Below are 17,274 nucleotides of genomic sequence, written 5' to 3'. Positions count from 1 at the left end.
AAATTTTCGGGTTACTATGTCTAGGGAAAGTACAAGTGTGGGGCGAATCGTGTCGATAAGAAAAATTTTTTTTTGACATTTTGCATGCTTTCCTTATACAAGACATCGAGGATAAGACATAAACAAATTTTTCTTCAAAATTATTGAACAGTTTGAAGAATTTTGTTGGTAGCAATTATAAGTTAAGAATGATGCTTCAATTACAGCTTGGATGGAAACGTTTTTAACATTCTCATAGCGGAGCCTCAACTGACGCCACTGTTAGCGTTCAGTTCACATAAATTTAGCTAGCCTGTGCACAAGAGAAAGTGCACCGTACATAAGCTTTTACAGTCAAGTCACGTCAGATCATCAGTAAACGGAGTCTCACAGGGTATATCTGGTGGTTATTAACGAATAATTTACACTCCAATTTATTGTCAAATGATAACCTCCAATAGATGAATGATGAACCAAAATAAACGAAGTGACGTGTACTTTCGGTAACCACTGTAACAACGTTCTTTTTCCTAGTTTTATTTCTCGGTTAGAGACTTATTTTAAGCTAATGTGTCAAGGCACCCCCAAAATTAAGAAAACGGAATGTGGTCTCTCAACTCACTCCCAAGAATAAATAAAATATATACTAATCAATAACATTAATAATTCGTCAAGAAAACTGACAAACACACAGTCAAATAATTCAGATATTGGATGAACACTAAACATCCATAATATCTTACAGCGCTGTGAAACCTTCACAATAGTAAAGTTTTTATTTTCTAGCTTTGAATCATCACTACGAATTTCCCTGAAATATAACCCAAAATGACATTACAGAAAATTCAAACATATAAAAGATAATTTTCATCTCACTAATACAGTTTGATCATCAGGCGATATATGCGTTGTTTTCCATACAATATCTCTTCTAGACAGCTAACGGGTTTTGCACTCGAAATCCGTCATTAATTTTTATGCCAGTGTAGCATCTTTTTATAATTGGAATCTTTCACAGAGATGAAGAATATCCGTTGTGCAAAGAAGGAAATTGTAGACTGTATAGCAATACGGAAGGAAAATAGCGCGATATCATGTAAAATTGCGCTAAAAAATCATGAAATTTCAAGATGAACTTAAAGTGGTGATTGAATTTCAATATTTTATTAAATTGGGGCTAGACGATGAACCTCCGCTCTGTTCGCGATGGGTTTTAAAGCTATGTCAAACTTGGAATTGTACATTCACCGACCTAATTACTAAATTTGTCGTCTTACATGACCTGATCGAGGCTTCTGCATACATATGTACAGCGAGTATGCATTGATATTCTGTTTGGGCATTTAGATCCTATGCGTTTCTCACCACGAATATGACGTCATCACATATGTTGAGAGAACCTGATTATCACGTAATAAATTATTTTCGTACTTTTTTCAACTTGATCGTTTCCTGCCCGCACGGGTACTAATATAAGGCAAATGAGCTTGTATCTTCACCATCTATTTAATTTTCGCTCGAACTTATCAATCGTATTTGCATGAATGGAGGATCGTAAAGTAAATTTTTACTTCACCACCACGTTGCGCCTCATGTGTATAACCTAACCAAACCTACACGAAGTGCATCTAATCCTCAATGAGCTGTCTCACTTACTAGATCTTTATTTTACAAGTTAGGCATTTATAACGAAGCGATGGCCTAACCCAACAATTACCTTTTATGGCAATAGGATCATTTAAAAGGCCTAAAATGTCAACTGCTGGTGGTATGATGATGGTGTTATCAATCCTAGAGGCTGCAACACGTCAGCCAATAATCGATTAAATAAGAGAAGGAAAGCCGCTTATGAAGCTACAGCATATATGCAACGGTCTTGAGCTAGTGCCAAGTGTACGTTGAACGCTGACGTAGAGGCTGTGTCAAAGATTAACGTCACTACTTAATCATGATTAAAAATAGACCCATCAGTGCAGAATATTTCAACTTGACCCATAACAGGATATAGAATTTCATTAGTGAAGATGAACTGCATCTAATCACTACTTAATTAAAGCTCTTTCGTGCAGTCAAATTGCGCTCGCTCATTACAAGAAAAAAAATTTATTAAAAAGTCAGAGTTACGATCAAAAAGCCATATAAGAAATTCTTTGAATACCTGATGATTTTCTGAAAAAAAGTTTGAGTCAAGCTGTACCTAAGATATAACGCTAATCTGTCATGACACAAAGTTCAGAAACGCGTGACTTCAGGACCAACATGTAGGTACGACAAACAGCTACGCTTAAACAATCTTTAAATGCCGCGTTATTTTTATTCCGTACATTTAGTTACAATACAAGTTACATTATTAAATAAAGTTACACTTGGCGCAACTTTAGAAATGGAATAATGTTGCGTGCCATGCGTGGCAAAGAAGAATCATCTTCCTTCAGAAAGTTTCCCTCCAAGTTAAAATGGTCCAAAGAGAGCGAAAGGCAGACAGATGCTTGAAATTAACTCCCGATAAAACCTCAGGACCCTCTGCAATCCTACCTTTTCAATCTCTTTAACGATTCACTTAGTATAACATAATTAGTTATAGTCTTTCTTTAAAGAGCTTCCTAATAATGCTAATTTATTTTAAATTCCAAAAAGTTTCATAACCCTCTGAAGTCTTTGACCTTCAAATGAAGCCGACCGAGCAGCAATCGATCACCTACCTACACGCCGGGCTGCAGTTCTAAAGCAGTGCATGCCAGATACGAGACTCCATACGACTACTCGAATTGTTGCTCATCCGAGATCCTCAATGGAATTAGTAATAACAAAGCTAGTAAGAATTTCATTACGTAATACAAACAACAACTTTGAACCTGCATCACAATTCAGCGCACGGCGAAGTCAACTATGCAGTAAAGTTCGAGATAAAGAACCGATAGGCAGTAAATATACACATTGAACGGCTTGAACCTCAACCTTCGCTTGCATCAAAATTACTAAATTTCTCCATCAACAAAGCAGTGTCTTTAATATACATCTTAATACCAAATTAAAATCTTTAAAAAACTGCAAAACTTAGTAATAATTAACACGGAACAATAAATTTTGTGGACTGAATGAGAGCTGTAGCACAGTCCGCCCTGCACGGCGTGAAGTAGAAAACTACCGCCCAGTTGGGCTTGGGCAATGGGCAGCACCAGAAGCCGGCCGATGGGACTGGCAGGGGAGGAGATGCAGGGCAGCGCTCAACTTCTCAGAGAAGAACCGATTCGACACTTCAGCGAACTCGCAAATGAACGTTCACAAAAGAATTCATGAGATTTGAGAATTACATCTATTAGAATGTAAACACTCATGCACGTTAGTTTTCCTGCCAAAAAACTGAATATTATCTTTAACGGTGCTCTTTTGAAGGTACATATGGATAGCGAAGAGGACTTCTAAGGGATTATACATTAATATGCGACGCACTGATGGGTTAAGAGAGGCAATGAGTCATGATTCCTCTCATTCATGTACTCATTGAAATTATTCATTTTTCGTCTTAAGTTATTTTTGAAAATGTACATAAAGTTGGTATGCTATGATGTAGTCGACATGCGGGTGTTGACATTATGCCTCGTCATGCATCACGTGTGAAGGAAAATATATGATATTTCTCTTAAACGGCCAGGTAAAACTATTCACTATTTCGATTGAGGTTGTGAGTAAAATTATATTTTAATTTTGATCGTGAAAATCAACTAAATTTACTACGATTTACAGATTACAAAGTAGGAAGAAATTTGTACATTCACGATGTAAAAATTATAATTGGTGTGCACATGAGAGTTGTGAAGCAGCACCAGGGAATTTTGCTCGTCACATTTTGCCGTGATCTTCTTTGACGAGATCAGCTCCTCTCTCGCCAATCATGATCACAGCCGCATTGATGTTAGCTGAAAGCAAACAAATATTTGTATTGTTGTTCTTATAACATATACTGTTTATATTTTGTTATTCGACTAACCTATGCTAAAGTGGTCAATAATATAACAATCTATTGAATGCTTGTCGTCTTTTAGTCTGATGTGACAAGTGAAGCCATGTATAAATAATGCATATATTATACATGTAATCCTAATAATAATAAAAAATTGATAAGAAAGATCCATGGCTAGTTAATTCAACCGACGGTAACGACCCGTATTAATTAATTCATATGCAATCTGCTCACCTGAAACTATTTGAGGCATCACAGACGAATCGATGACACGCAAATTCTTGACGCCGCGAACCCTAGGTAAATAATAAATAATAAATTACATGACCATTTTTGCATCTTTCTAAATATGGGTTAGAAAACTAATATGCGCGCGTTTAAAGATACACATATAAAAGGAGGTCCAGAATTCTATGGCTACAGCAAAATGTGAGCAGATAATGTGGAAGAGTCATAAGAATGCACAAGTATCGCTCATCAACACGCACTACATTTTTAAAGGGATTCTTCTTTTATATTCTCAATGCTCGTATCTTCATGATTGTACATTGAAAGTAAAAGTAAATGGTGTCTATATTAAGTAAATGGTGTCCATAAAGACAGCAAAGTCTGACTTGAGCCGCGGGGTCACCACCCCCATGGGGTCGGAGTCTGGAGCCATCTTGCAGGTGCCGCTGATGTGCGCCATCACACCCGCCATGCCACGGATGTGGCATCTCCAGTAGTCGTCAGACTGGTACTCCAGGTAAGCGCAGTCAGGGAATGGCTGAAGATAGTAAAGAAGTTCAGTTCAAGTGTTTTTATTGCATGAAAATAGGTCACGATGCGGCCCGTCAATATAGCTTGATAAATTCAAGTCCGAGAAACAAGAAATTCTGGTATATCATCCCAACGTCGCTCGGAAGGAATTACCTAACTAATGCTTGTTTGTTCTGATGATTAGTGTTACCTTCTATTCCACCCTATTGGTCTCCTTGAAACATTAATGCTCAGAAAAGATGATAGGTAGTATGGAACATTTCAATCAATTGTAAATGATTAATAATTAGCTACCGATTACGAGCAGCAATTCACGCCGCATACCAATTAGCGGGCAATATACTTAAAAGGAAATATCAAAATATTGTTTTAGTATTCGGTTCTAATCTGCTATGAAGACAAACAAAACCGAGTGTGCTTTTGCTACCATGCCATGGGCCTTACTTTTATCAGTCATAATGTCTCAGAATGTACGCTCTTCAATGACTGTTTTGTTTGCTTATGTTTGCTGACGCGCTGCTTGGTTCCTGTATCAATAATATCAATCTTAAAAATTATAGCAAATTTGATTTTCCAGCTCTGGGAAATGTTTACCTTGTTGATGGGTTCAGCGCCTAGGGACCTTCGGAATGTCTTGGCATTTCCTAACTGAACTGAAGCCTTTGAAGCTGTAAAAGAGCCAATGTTTACTCGTCACTGTAGAGTTATGAAATTGAATAATTAGACACTTATAGTAATAAAACGAAACATGATGAATTTTTACCAAATTATTTGAGTCATCAAATAAATAGATATACTTCTAAGGGACAAGAGTTTGAAATTAAGTTTGAAATTTGTATTATTTTCGACATAAATTTTGCCAACACATTATTATGCCACATGCAACTTACCAAGATACAATAATTCAAGTTGGAGGTAACAATCAAGAAATATTTTGTATACAATAAATTTTCTATTGAAAAAACAACTCAATTAATGTGTTTCTCATCCAATTCAATCTTTAAAGTGAACTTGGGATGCCTGAAATAAATGTTTGGTGGCTCACCCTTGACCAAAAGCTCGACGTCGTCGGGGTGACTGAGGCAGTTGGGGTCCAGGACGGGCGGGTCGAAGGGGTTCTTGGACTTGAGGGTCACCGTCCCGACGCTCTTGGGTCTGAGAAGTACGGGACTCATGGAGAAGCCATCTCTTCCTAGCGTCGGCTTATAATAATCTTGCACCTGGGAGCATAAAAAGAAACTACATAATCCCGAAAGTTGTATAATTGAAACATTTAATGTGCGGAAAAGTTACGGGTCTGAAAAAATTTAATACATCGTAAAGGAAGGCAATACGGAAGTTTAGTGGAACTTGATGGAATTCTAGTAGCTATTTCAAACGATCGTCAGTGTTGGAAAGATGCGATCAAAGGGACCTGTTTTTAGATCTACTGTGAACAAGTCGCGAAAACTACATGAATTGGCGACAGGCCACATCAGGCCCATTCTTCAGCGTAGACATCACTATGATATGATATGAGGTTTAAATTGTCAACTGGACAATATAGATGCTGAAAAGTCAGGCACAGCGTCATTCAAATGCAAACAAGGTTCATTGAGAATCAGCATGCCTGACACTGTCCAGTGTGGCATTCTTTTATAAGATGAGGTTTCGAATGACGAGACGCTATGTCAACACAACATATAACGCCTGCAATAAAATCGATCTATTTTAAAAGCACAACTATACCACTACTTTTTCGTACTATAGAAACATCTATGCAGTTTTAATGCTTTAATTGAAAAACATAAATCATGATTCTGCTCAGCATTATAAGCTTTTTGATCAAGAAACGATGAGTTAAGTGCAGTTACCGAGTGACGACTAATGTGCATGTCATAGAAAACTCATAATTTCATGTATTTCAGAAAGCTGATAATTTCATGTACATCTTAGCCCGCGGGACCGTATACGAACTTACTGATTGCTTGAACTTGCCCAAGGTTAAAATGCCGTAATCTTGCCCGACCAGTTGCGATGCAAGCAGCACTTGGATGTCCGGAACGGTCGGCTCGTCCGTATCACCGACGTTTATAAAATACGATGCACCAATACCAGGCGGAACGATCATGGGGCCTGCAGATACATAGAAGCTTGGTTGGGTATTTAGCCCGGAATTTATTTGAACATCTCAGTTGGTGAGACATGGGGAAAGTTAATAAAAACTAATAAAATTCCTGCGAAAATTCTTCTCTGCGAAATTCAGCTCGGTGAGCATGCAGTTATAATTTAAGCCAAAAAGATGATCGAGAACGTGATGTTTGCGTTACAAAGGAGATTTTTTTTTTCAAAATTTTTACGAGTTTTTCAATCCAAACCGACGCAAAATAGACACAATAATGACACATCGGTCAGAAATGCTTGTAAAGAAACTATAGATACGTGGTCGGAGGTGCTGCAAGCTAAGCTTTCGAAGAAAGGGCTGTTTGTACTTTGTTTAGATGTACGAAAACGAAATAACAGGGAAATTTATTCGAAAATAATAAATTAATAAAGAAGTTAGCAGCTGAAACCAATCAGCAATTATTGGTCAAGATCAATGTTATTAATTAGATAAATTTTGTGTCATTGTTTGGGAGTAAATTCAAGGAATGAATCATGTAGTAATTGTCCTTCGATCGTCATCATTAAACCTCATTGTCTATTGGTGCTTATGAATGCTTGAAAAGCTTTAATAAAATCAAACAAAATAGGCATGGTTCTTTTTTTTTGTAATAATAATATTTCTGCGAAATTTGGAGATTTGTTGCTTGGCGAAGTGGTTGAAAAAACATCGTTTTATGATAAAAGGTTTCGATGACATATTCATGCAACTTTACAAATTTAGAATCCACTGGAACTTCGATAGATTCATATAATTTACCATTCAAAGCTTTTTTTCAGTTTTTTTCTGTATAATAATCTTGAGTCCAATAGAGCAGGAATAATTGTACATTATGTCGCGTTTTCTTATAACCTATTACTTTAACAAAAGAGTATAAATTATCAATAAATTTTGAAAATTAAAAAAATAGCTCACCTTCTCTCTTCTCCTGATAACGTAGCAACGCTGACGGTCCGATGAGGGATAGAACGGACGACGAGATGTTCGGGTGGATCGTCCAATGTATTCCTTCTAGTAAAACATGATCTTGATAATTCTGGCCAACGCCAGGTAAGTCGACACGAGTTTTGATCTGAAATATAAATGTATTTTAAGGTTCCATCAAAATATCGGATATAGAGGTGTGATCAGTAATTATGTAAATTATAATTACAAGAAATCTTTTTATTCACTTTGTAAAGTATAGTGTTTCTACCCTGTAAATAACAAGATACTGATCATCATGCACCCTAATTTCAAGCATTTTAACTTGTATGGACATATACGTTTAACTTGTATGTACATATACGTTTAACTTGTATGTAGATATACGTTTAACTTGTATGTACATATACGTTTAACTTGTATGTACATATACGTTTAACTTGTACTGTCTCTTATACACATCTAGATGTGTATAAGAGACAGCGTCTAACTTGGTATGTACATATACGTTTAACTTGTATGTAGATATACGTTTAACTTGTATGTACATATACGTTTAACTTGTATGTACATATACGTTTAACTTGTAAGTACATATACGTTCAACTTGTACGTACATATACGTTCAACTTTTATCTACATATACGCGATACACTCACCCCAAGTTTATTAAGTTGTTCCCGCACTCCGATCCCCGACAGCATGAGCAGCTTGGGAGAGTCAGCGCCGCCTGCTGATATTATAACCTCTCGCCTCGCGAACGCTCGCTTCACCTGATCAGGAAGCGATAAGTAATTATGACTCGGTAATGAAAAAAGCTGTTCTTAATCAGGTAATGTTACCAAAATTTCTTGCTCGCGAATTCTTACGAGCTATGGAAATATAACCTATTAAAAGTAACCTATTCATCAAACAAATGACCACATAAATATGTGAATTTTAATTCCTGAATAGACGTTTTTGAAAATGATATGAGACTGCGAATGAAGAAGTAATCAATTTGCAGTTAAGAAGGCAAGAAATCCGACAAGTCTTGAATTTTTTAATACCTTTCCGGCTGCTAAATCAGAAGTTTATTTCACAGGCATTTTTTTCGAAAAATCATCGATAAATACGCTTTGAAAAATGAAAAATACTCTTATTCTACCAGATACATATTACAATAATGAATTTATTTTGCGCCTAATTAGACTATTTAACAGATTTTTGGAAACCTATACGTTGTACAGTTAGACTGAACTGTACCTCTCTCGCCCAATATACGCAAGTCTTTTGAAGTTTAGTCGATGTTGTAACTGTATTAGTCCCTGCTTCATCCTTTAAATAGCTCCCAGTTAGTCTTTAATGCCAATTTAAAAATATATATTTAAAGTATTTGATACAGAAAAATTTCATGCAATTGTAGTCTTGCATTGGAGTTAATTATTTATTTGGTAAGTTAATTTTACTCACAAGTTGGAACCAATTGGATCTACCACTTAAACCACTTGCCTTGTTTCTATGAACGTATCTTACTCCGATGGCAACATTAATTGTCATCATTCAGGATGATCTGAAAAAAAATCATTGCTCATCGTCAAGCCTTAATTAATATATTTTATTCCACATTTATAACGATATAGTTGAAAAATTTTGAAGTTTTTTGTAGTCTGCATTGGATGATTATTATTTCAATCAGAAGACATTTATAAGGTATCTTGTAGATCCTATCTAATTGATTATTCGAGATAACCAATAATCATCATGCAGTGGTAAACCTGGCGATAAGTTTTTTTTACTCACAAGCAATACGAAAATGTGCGCTCTGTAACCTTGAATTTACGTCGCATGTTTTTCAAGTTTGTGTAGTTAGGTTTCAAGTGAATAAGTAATTGTGACTAATTATTTTTTAAAAATCTTTGAAATACATTAATACACGTATATACATTACAGCATGCCTCGTATATGTTTAAATTTGTCTATTGATTATATATTCTCCGTCTGCAACGACATACATTGTATATATATTTCACAGCAATGTGAAATTGCTGAATGCTGCATTCGAACAGCATTTGCATAAGTTTTTAAAATATTGCACTCAACGAAGTAAATCTACGATGACCTTAACTCCTTCGTTTGAGAACGTGTTTTTATAAAGTATCCTAGACTTTGAAATGCTTGTTTCCTTTCTAAAGGACGCAGTAAACCTGAGAACATTCTCACCTTGATCACTTGCGAGTTGATTTGCAGTTTCAGGTTTTGGCGCTGCAAGTTCGGCATCAAATAGGCGTCTGCTGATGTAACTCGTTGCCCATCACGAAGTGGTAGCTGTAATATGTTGCTTCCTAACGTATATTATAACGTAGTTATTGATATTAATGATAATCAAGCGTAATCTCTTGGTAAAAATATTATTTTGAAGTATTTTTCCCGAAATCTTATTGGTTTATGAAAATTTGCGCGAATAAAGAGCCGAGATCTTAAGAACCCCTTATCTTCTTCAAACCATTTATTTTAGCCAGTGTCCTTGCATTATTTTTATTGCATTGATCATTACTTGAGAGCACAAATTTTGGTTGCACAATCAGTTCTGTAATCAGAGTGGTCAGGAAGGAATGTGAAGAATAGACGTTATTGATCGTCAATTTAGGCGCTTGCATGTGACTGGGGACAGCAGTGGCGGCCAGTAAAACTATCATGCGCAAGTACTGTCTTGTTGGCTTCGTGTAATTGCGCGCTACTGGCCACGTGCGCATAGAAGGAGCCGGTAACCATTTACACAAGGCCAGTAATACATATAATATCTAATCGTTATTTGCATTTTAATATTGTACTCGAATGCACCATTTTCTCCGTGTACAAGCACCTATTCTCACCAATTTTTGTGTCTGTGTTGTAGTCAATTTCTTCAAGTCCGAGTTCCTTGCCGGCCTCGATGGCAAGTTTACCAACTGGCGGCATCCAGCCAACTTTCTGCACGCTGAGAGGTCCTCCAATCCCATGGAACGGGGCTGCGAATCAATTAATGCATCATATTAAATAAAATTATGTGCAACCATTATGTACCTTGTCGAATTGGCGTATATAACTATAAATTCTAGATAGAAAACGACCGATAAATTGCAGACATGAAAACTAAGTCTGTGCGTGCTTGCAAGGAGGTCATAATTACAACCCAACGAATTACGAAGTTCATTAATTGCCGTCTTGCATCTAATTGTACACAACGTTAATCACTTGTTATTTTATTCGGTAAAAAAGTGAACAATTCGCACATACCGTATGATCAAATAAACAACTCTCTCCTGAGAGTAACTCAAGTAACCAGGCAACTGAGCGCGATTGACCTGGACAACGGTTGATGTATAGAAGAAAAATGGTTGTAAAATATGCATAATTCGAGTTTAAAATAGTTTATAACTGAAAGCCGTCTCTATGAGGCATGCTATTCTTCACATGCCCTTTTAATATTATCGTCCAGGATTCATCGAGTTACAAAGATTACCATCTTTCGGCTTCTACCATCTTACCATCTTTTGGCTTCAGAGGACTCCGGTAGTCTTCAGATTTCTTGAAATATTTCAATACTGTTTCCCAGTCCCAGCCTGGGTTTCCTGACTGGGCCCAATTGTCATAATCTTGTGGGTTGCCGCGGCTGTACACCATCAGGTTAATGGCGCCCGTCCCGCCGATCATCCTGCCTCTTGGATATGTCAGTTCCTGAAAGAACATCACACTGCTCATTAATCAATCAAACAAATTGCTAGTTTTTGCTAGGAAAAACATATCAAATATTTTCTTGTGTAATCACAGGAGGCAATTTTGAATGAATCAGTTTTTCATTTCACACTAAGTCTAATTTTGTGTTCAATATAAGTTCAGTTAGCTCTGTAACGAAGCTATCCCAACTAGTTACCTGCTTGCTCTCGACAATTTGATGAAATCCATTCAACCAAATACTTGATTCAATCATTTGCATAATTTTTTGTGCATATTTATTGCTAGGGAACAATATATAATTTTTAAAATCACGTAAATGCGTTTCAATTTTTTCTCAGAATTAATCTACAGCTTTCTAATAACAATCATGTAGGGGAAATAAATATTTTTCACGATGAAGAAACCGACTGCATTGCACTTCACTCAAAGGCAGATAGTTTTTCGTTGGCATAACAAATGCGGCATATGCGTGTAAAGGGGGAACATGAATGTAAAATACTGACACATGTCAAAGAAATCTCATGTTCTGAAAATAACATAAGGATCTATTCTGTGATAAAATTTGCTATTGACTATAGCCATCAATGATTGACACATGCAAAACATTTGTTACGAATACACATGTTACGGAAAAGATTCGAATTTGAAGGCTATGATATATCAACACAAGTATTGTTTGATTTAGATTTAATAATGTCAATTAAATCTTTAAAAAGTACATAAATTAGTGAACAAATTAAAATCAACAAACATTCTCACATTGCTTGCCAAAAACTGGTTATAGTTTTTTTGAGGAGGAGTCTTGTAAAAATTGATGAAATTAGCATTTGGATTCGCGGAGGCCATTTGTAGGATTGGAATTTTCGTGAAGGCAGGAGGCTGTCCGCCAGCCTCCAGCACCAGCACCTCCCAGTCCGGCACCTCGGACAGTCGACCCGCCACCACACTGCCCGCCGAGCCTGAGCCCACTGAGGGATGGCTTCAAGTGAGTAACTTTATCAGAGCTGGGCAGCGCTACTTTGAAATATAGCGGCCGCTACCGCTACCGCTACATGCTCTAAATGTAGCGGGCACTACCGCTACCGCTACATGCTCTAAATGTAGTGGGCGCTACCGCTACCGCTACATGCTCTAAATGTAGCGGGCACTACCGCTACCGCTACATGCTCTAAATGTAGCGGGCACTACCGCTACCGCTACATGCTTTGTAGCGGGCACTACCACTTCCGCTACATGCTCTAAATGTAGCGGGCACTACCGCTACCGCTACATGCTCTAAATGTAGCGGGCGCTACCGCTACATGCTCTAAATGTAGCGGGCACTACCACTTCCGCTACATGCTCTAAATGCAGTGGGCACTACCGCTACCGCTACATGCTCTAAATGTAGCGGGCGATACCTCTACAATTGCTTAAATGTAGCGCCGCTACCGCTACCGCTACATGTAGCGCGCTACTGCCCACCTCTGGTAACTTTATATTACAATTTGTGCAGCATTGATGGTAATTATAATGCTATCCACAGGAAAATAACGATGAAATATTCGTCGGAACGATATAAAAATTTTTTGATGGAATCAAAACTTTTTTGATACAAGGAAGTAGTCAAATTTATCAGAAAAATTTTACTCGTTTTATTCCGCTACACGTCGAAACTACAGATAATAACATTGAGGCCAAAATACCACGCCCAATCGCAAATTTTATTTATTATGCAATAAAGTTAATCAGCAGTGTTTGCGCCTGTAAGATTTGATTAAATTGGCACAGAGCTCTGAACTTGAAAAGTATGGGAAATTTTATCCTGTCAAGAATTTAAAAGCAAATAAAACAGCCAAAAATTCACCATTTTTTATGAATTAATTTAAGCAATAAAGTGATTTTTATACGTTAACCTGTCATTCTCAGATGAAATTTTACATAAATAGCGGTTTCAGCGTTGATTAGGCCATAAGACATGTCGCCGATTCTTAAAATCGCCGAACATTCAAAGCTTGTTGCGGTTTCGAACACGCAACTCACTGCTCAAATTTGGCTTTGATTGAACGCCTAACCTAATAGCCAATACTGTCCAGAAACTGTCGCACAAAACTGCGATCGAACCCGCACCTCACAGCTCCAATTTTGATACTCCGAACTGTAACCACTGGGCCATCCTGCCAAAGTTAGGGCTTCAAATTGTATTACAATATTATTATGATATTTCTGATTTAAGCGTCGCAAAAATGCCTCAACGAATGCATGTTATACTGAAAATTGTATACACGATGAAAGTATCAGAGAACACGCTAAAATCAATCACTTTTATATTACTTTAATGGCATATTTAAATTGATGTAATAATTAAATGTAATAATTGCCTAATTCCGCAAATATATTTCCCGTATGAATAAGCAAATTTGAGTTATTTGAGTTATCGTTATCGTCGCCTGCGTGGTCACCTCACACAAGTATATAAGTATACTCATGGTTTGTACAAGGTCCCAGAAGGATTACTAGAATTTGAAACAAGAACCAACACCAGGGACCACAGCTATAAACTAAAAAAAAAACTGCGGTGCAACTTATCCACGCGACAACATTTCTTCTCGCTTCGAGTCACCGACATGTGGAACAGCCTCCCTGAAGATATTGTTCACGCTCCGAGTATGACGCTCCGAGTACAAGGCCATGGTTGAATTAATACATATTATTTCAACCAAGAGACAAGGCCATGCAGGAGCATATGTTTAGTCTTAAAATGCCTCGTATCCTACGGAACAACTGAAATCTAGAAGCGATTTTAATTCTACCGTCCGTTGAAAATATTTGATCAAAAGGCCAGTCTAGCCAAGAAAAATACAAGAATCGGCGACAGGCCTATCCAGGCCTATGCTTTAATGCCGAAGATACTATACTATACTATACTATACTATACTATACTATATACTATACTATACTATACTATACTATAATATACTATACTATATACTATAATATACTATACTATACCATACTATACTATAATATACTATACTATACTATACTATACTATACTATACTATACTACTATTTGAAAGTAATGAGTGAACTAGATGTTGAGCGCGATAAATATTAACCGAGCTTTCCATGAAAAAGTATGATCCATGTATGCGCGAAAATTAATTATCAATGTATTATTTATTCTATTTGTCAAATCCTCAGTGGTAACACCGACTGAGAAAAATTCACTGTGTGTTTAGATTCGAATCCACCACAATCAAACTGAATTAATTGCACAACGAGTTTAAACTTAATCCACCACATATAGACATTGGAAATTGCACTATATATTTAGATTCCAAACCTCCATATGTTATTTGGCACGATTTTGACTTTTATGAACTTATTTGTACGAACCTAATACAAATCAAAGTATGAATTCAGAGACACCTTATGAATTCATAAGCTGATTTATCTCAGCAATCTTACCATTCATATACTCCCTCAGTATCTTGTAGGCTTTTTAAACTATTTCATGACTTTAGGAAAGGAGAACTATTTTAGGAAAAGTATGTTCAGTTTAAACTAATCTCAATAGAGTAACCGGTTAAAACCTGCCCCGAAAATATGACAACTAAAAAAGTATACTCAAGCCTGACCCGTTACTCAGAATGCCAGTTGATCGCCTCGGGATCCCGTTTGTTGACCTTGAACGCAACAACACTTACTTGCAGAATCGCTTTCACATAAAGTCATGTCACAATGCATTGTATTTTCATGACACCTTCACCGTGGAGATGACTGCATGCATTCTATATAGTCACCGAGTACAAGTTACACGTGTCTGAAAGTAATACTTTCATTCTTGTAAGGCGTACAATGTACACGTGTCTTGAAGTACTTAGTGCACCTCAGACACGTGTCCAACGTACACGTGTCTGAAAGTATTTAACGCTGTCGACAATATTGGTTTATTTACAAGAAACACGAGGCACGAAGCTCGACGGTTCTAAATTAACATTTCTAAACGACACGATTGTACGCTTACGTAATAGATTTTTTTTTTAAATCTTATTTTGGCGCTACGTTGGCTCGGTAAGAAGTTGATTTATAAAGTTGAAAGAGTTAATAGTTAATTTAATTTCATACATCGCCGAGCACATGTATTACTCCAACGCGCTTAGTTAAAGCTGACTATTGATTCGAGGAGAACATTTCATATATCGCACATATGCAGGTGAATGTATGCCCAATGAGTTAGAAACCTCGCAATATTGGGCTGAACCTTGGATAGAAATTTATAATAATTTTTGCGAACAGAAAAAGATGAGGCCATAAGCATGGCTTCAAAAATATTGTTCAAACCGAAGCAATAAACCGTAACAATTTCATAACAAAACCTTGTAAACAAGTCTCATTCAAGCGTAGCTCACCTACGATGAAGTCGACGATTGTATCTTCAGGCATGACACTCGTGGTATATACTGTTGGCGTAGTGAACATTCCTGCAATTATATTCGAAAATGCTGCGAAGATGCTTATAGCTGCTGTTGAGCCCATGACGGCGTTTGATGCTTTGAACACCCAAATATAAACTATATTCTACAATAAATTATTAGACGGCTTGTCTGTCATCATTTTATGCACTGCACTTAATTTAGTAACTCAGGATTACGAATATCAATCATCGACTCCACGTAACATTTCTTCACACTGCGCGTCGCCGACGTCTTGCTCGTGGTGAGGTTACAAGAATAACTGAGGACGCGACGAACGCGAACCGCAGCTTAACCTCTCAGCGATGGATAGAATGAACGATGAACTAAGGAGCACCTCTGGCAAGTAATCAAGCGGTGTGGCAACTTTGTGCACCAGCAATCGAGCAATATACCCTCCGGTCAACTTGCAGACAAGATATAATAGCAAAATTGCAGCAGATTAAATTGCTTACCAGCATTTTTACCAGAGAAGTACACATTCGTGCCGAAAACACGGATAAGTTTCAGTGTCGACCACGGCACGCGCAGTTGTGAGTGTGTGAGGCTGAGGTCCGTGCGAAGGTGTTAAGGCCCTGATTGAAAGCCAAGAGGCTTCGAACAGGCTCGGCTCTTCCCTAAGCGTTTCTTCACTAATTAGGATAGACTTTACTCCACTCGCAAATGAGATGGCGATATGGATTTTTCCATATACCCAGCTATTTATTTATAAGCGTCGACCAGTAACAAAAAATATGTAAACTTTGTAGTAAAAGAGTTTTAATGAGAGGAAATTTCAAGAAACTTTGAATATTATTGTTCATCAAGTCTGCGAATTTACACTTTTTTCGAGATATAAACGGGTTGTAATTTTTATTGTCAATTGAATGGTATATTCGGCATTCCTTGATCAGCTTCCTTGTTATAGATATTTTCCACCAAAAAATATTTATGATCGAGTCTGCTGATACGCGGAGGGAAAATCCCGCATACTAGCTGCTCAAATGGAGACGTTGTGCAATGTTTGAGGGGAAAGAGACGTCGTAAATTACTCCAACTGTCAGTTCACAACGGGTGGCATGGTAAAGGCGAAGTCAATGAGGGGCGAAGAATAATACGTGGCCAGTGGTCGGCCTATCCAATTAGTTATAGCCGACCGTTGGCCATTCCTCGGCCACCTGAAAGCGACCAGTTCCCGCGAAGAAGGGTCTGGCTAGGATATCATATTACAAAGAGTACAAGCTCGAGGGTAGCGACTGGCCGAGCTTTGGGCAGATCAAGGATTTTACACGATGGTCGCGAAAACCTCGCTCTCAGACTTCGCTGCATTTTGACTACAAGCCTTAAGTTCGTAGTGACGCCATCCAATA

General features: G+C 37.4%; 2 protein-coding genes across 2 annotated transcripts; both read right to left on the bottom strand.

Moving 5' to 3' along the window:
- Nucleotides 1-179: 179 nt before the first annotated feature.
- LOC108672282 (4-pyridoxate dehydrogenase-like) lies at nt 180-10,035 on the bottom strand. The gene is made up of 10 exons (XM_018159924.2): nt 9,972-10,035; nt 9,261-9,321; nt 8,429-8,542; nt 7,761-7,917; nt 6,663-6,817; nt 5,748-5,922; nt 5,297-5,370; nt 4,558-4,709; nt 4,178-4,239; nt 180-3,899 (listed from the first exon to the last, which is right to left on the bottom strand). Exons 2-10 carry the CDS (start codon nt 9,309-9,311, stop codon nt 3,823-3,825), a joined length of 1,017 nt encoding a protein of 338 aa, XP_018015413.1. The 5' UTR covers nt 9,312-9,321; nt 9,972-10,035; the 3' UTR covers nt 180-3,822.
- LOC108672283 (glucose dehydrogenase [FAD, quinone]-like) lies at nt 10,000-16,168 on the bottom strand. Its single transcript, XM_018159925.2, has 5 exons — nt 15,863-16,168; nt 12,228-12,436; nt 11,279-11,468; nt 10,625-10,759; nt 10,000-10,076 (listed from the first exon to the last, which is right to left on the bottom strand). The coding sequence occupies exons 1-5, from the start codon at nt 15,987-15,989 to the stop codon at nt 10,063-10,065; spliced, it is 675 nt and encodes a 224-aa protein (XP_018015414.1). The 5' UTR covers nt 15,990-16,168; the 3' UTR covers nt 10,000-10,062.
- Between the last annotated feature and the right edge of the window lie 1,106 nt (nt 16,169-17,274).

This window comes from Hyalella azteca, unplaced genomic scaffold (assembly GCF_000764305.2).
Source record: "Hyalella azteca isolate HAZT.00-mixed unplaced genomic scaffold, Hazt_2.0.2 contig13949, whole genome shotgun sequence".
Lineage (NCBI taxonomy): Eukaryota > Metazoa > Arthropoda > Malacostraca > Amphipoda > Hyalellidae > Hyalella > Hyalella azteca.
Note: the sequence above shows the minus strand (reverse complement) of the source record. Positions and strands in the feature narration are given on the sequence as shown.

What these genes read in the sequence shown, in the direction of transcription:
- LOC108672282 (XM_018159924.2), bottom strand. Translation starts at nt 9,311, where the DNA reads ATGATGACAATTAATGTTGCCATCGGAGTAAGATACGTTCATAGAAAC. An exon ending in TGGGCAAGTTCAAGCAATCA is followed by an intron (nt 5,923 to 6,662) that starts GTAAGTTCGTAT and finishes TTATGCTCCCAG; the next exon opens with GTGCAAGATTATTATAAGCC. An exon ending in GATGCCTCAAATAGTTTCAG is followed by an intron (nt 3,900 to 4,177) that starts GTGAGCAGATTG and finishes GTTTGCTTTCAG; the next exon opens with CTAACATCAATGCGGCTGTG.
- LOC108672283 (XM_018159925.2), bottom strand. Translation starts at nt 15,989, where the DNA reads ATGGGCTCAACAGCAGCTATAAGCATCTTCGCAGCATTTTCGAATATA. An exon ending in ACCAGTTTTTGGCAAGCAAT is followed by an intron (nt 11,469 to 12,227) that starts GTGAGAATGTTT and finishes ATGTTCTTTCAG; the next exon opens with GAACTGACATATCCAAGAGG. An exon ending in TCCTCTGAAGCCAAAAGATG is followed by an intron (nt 10,760 to 11,278) that starts GTAAGATGGTAG and finishes ATTGATTCGCAG; the next exon opens with CCCCGTTCCATGGGATTGGA.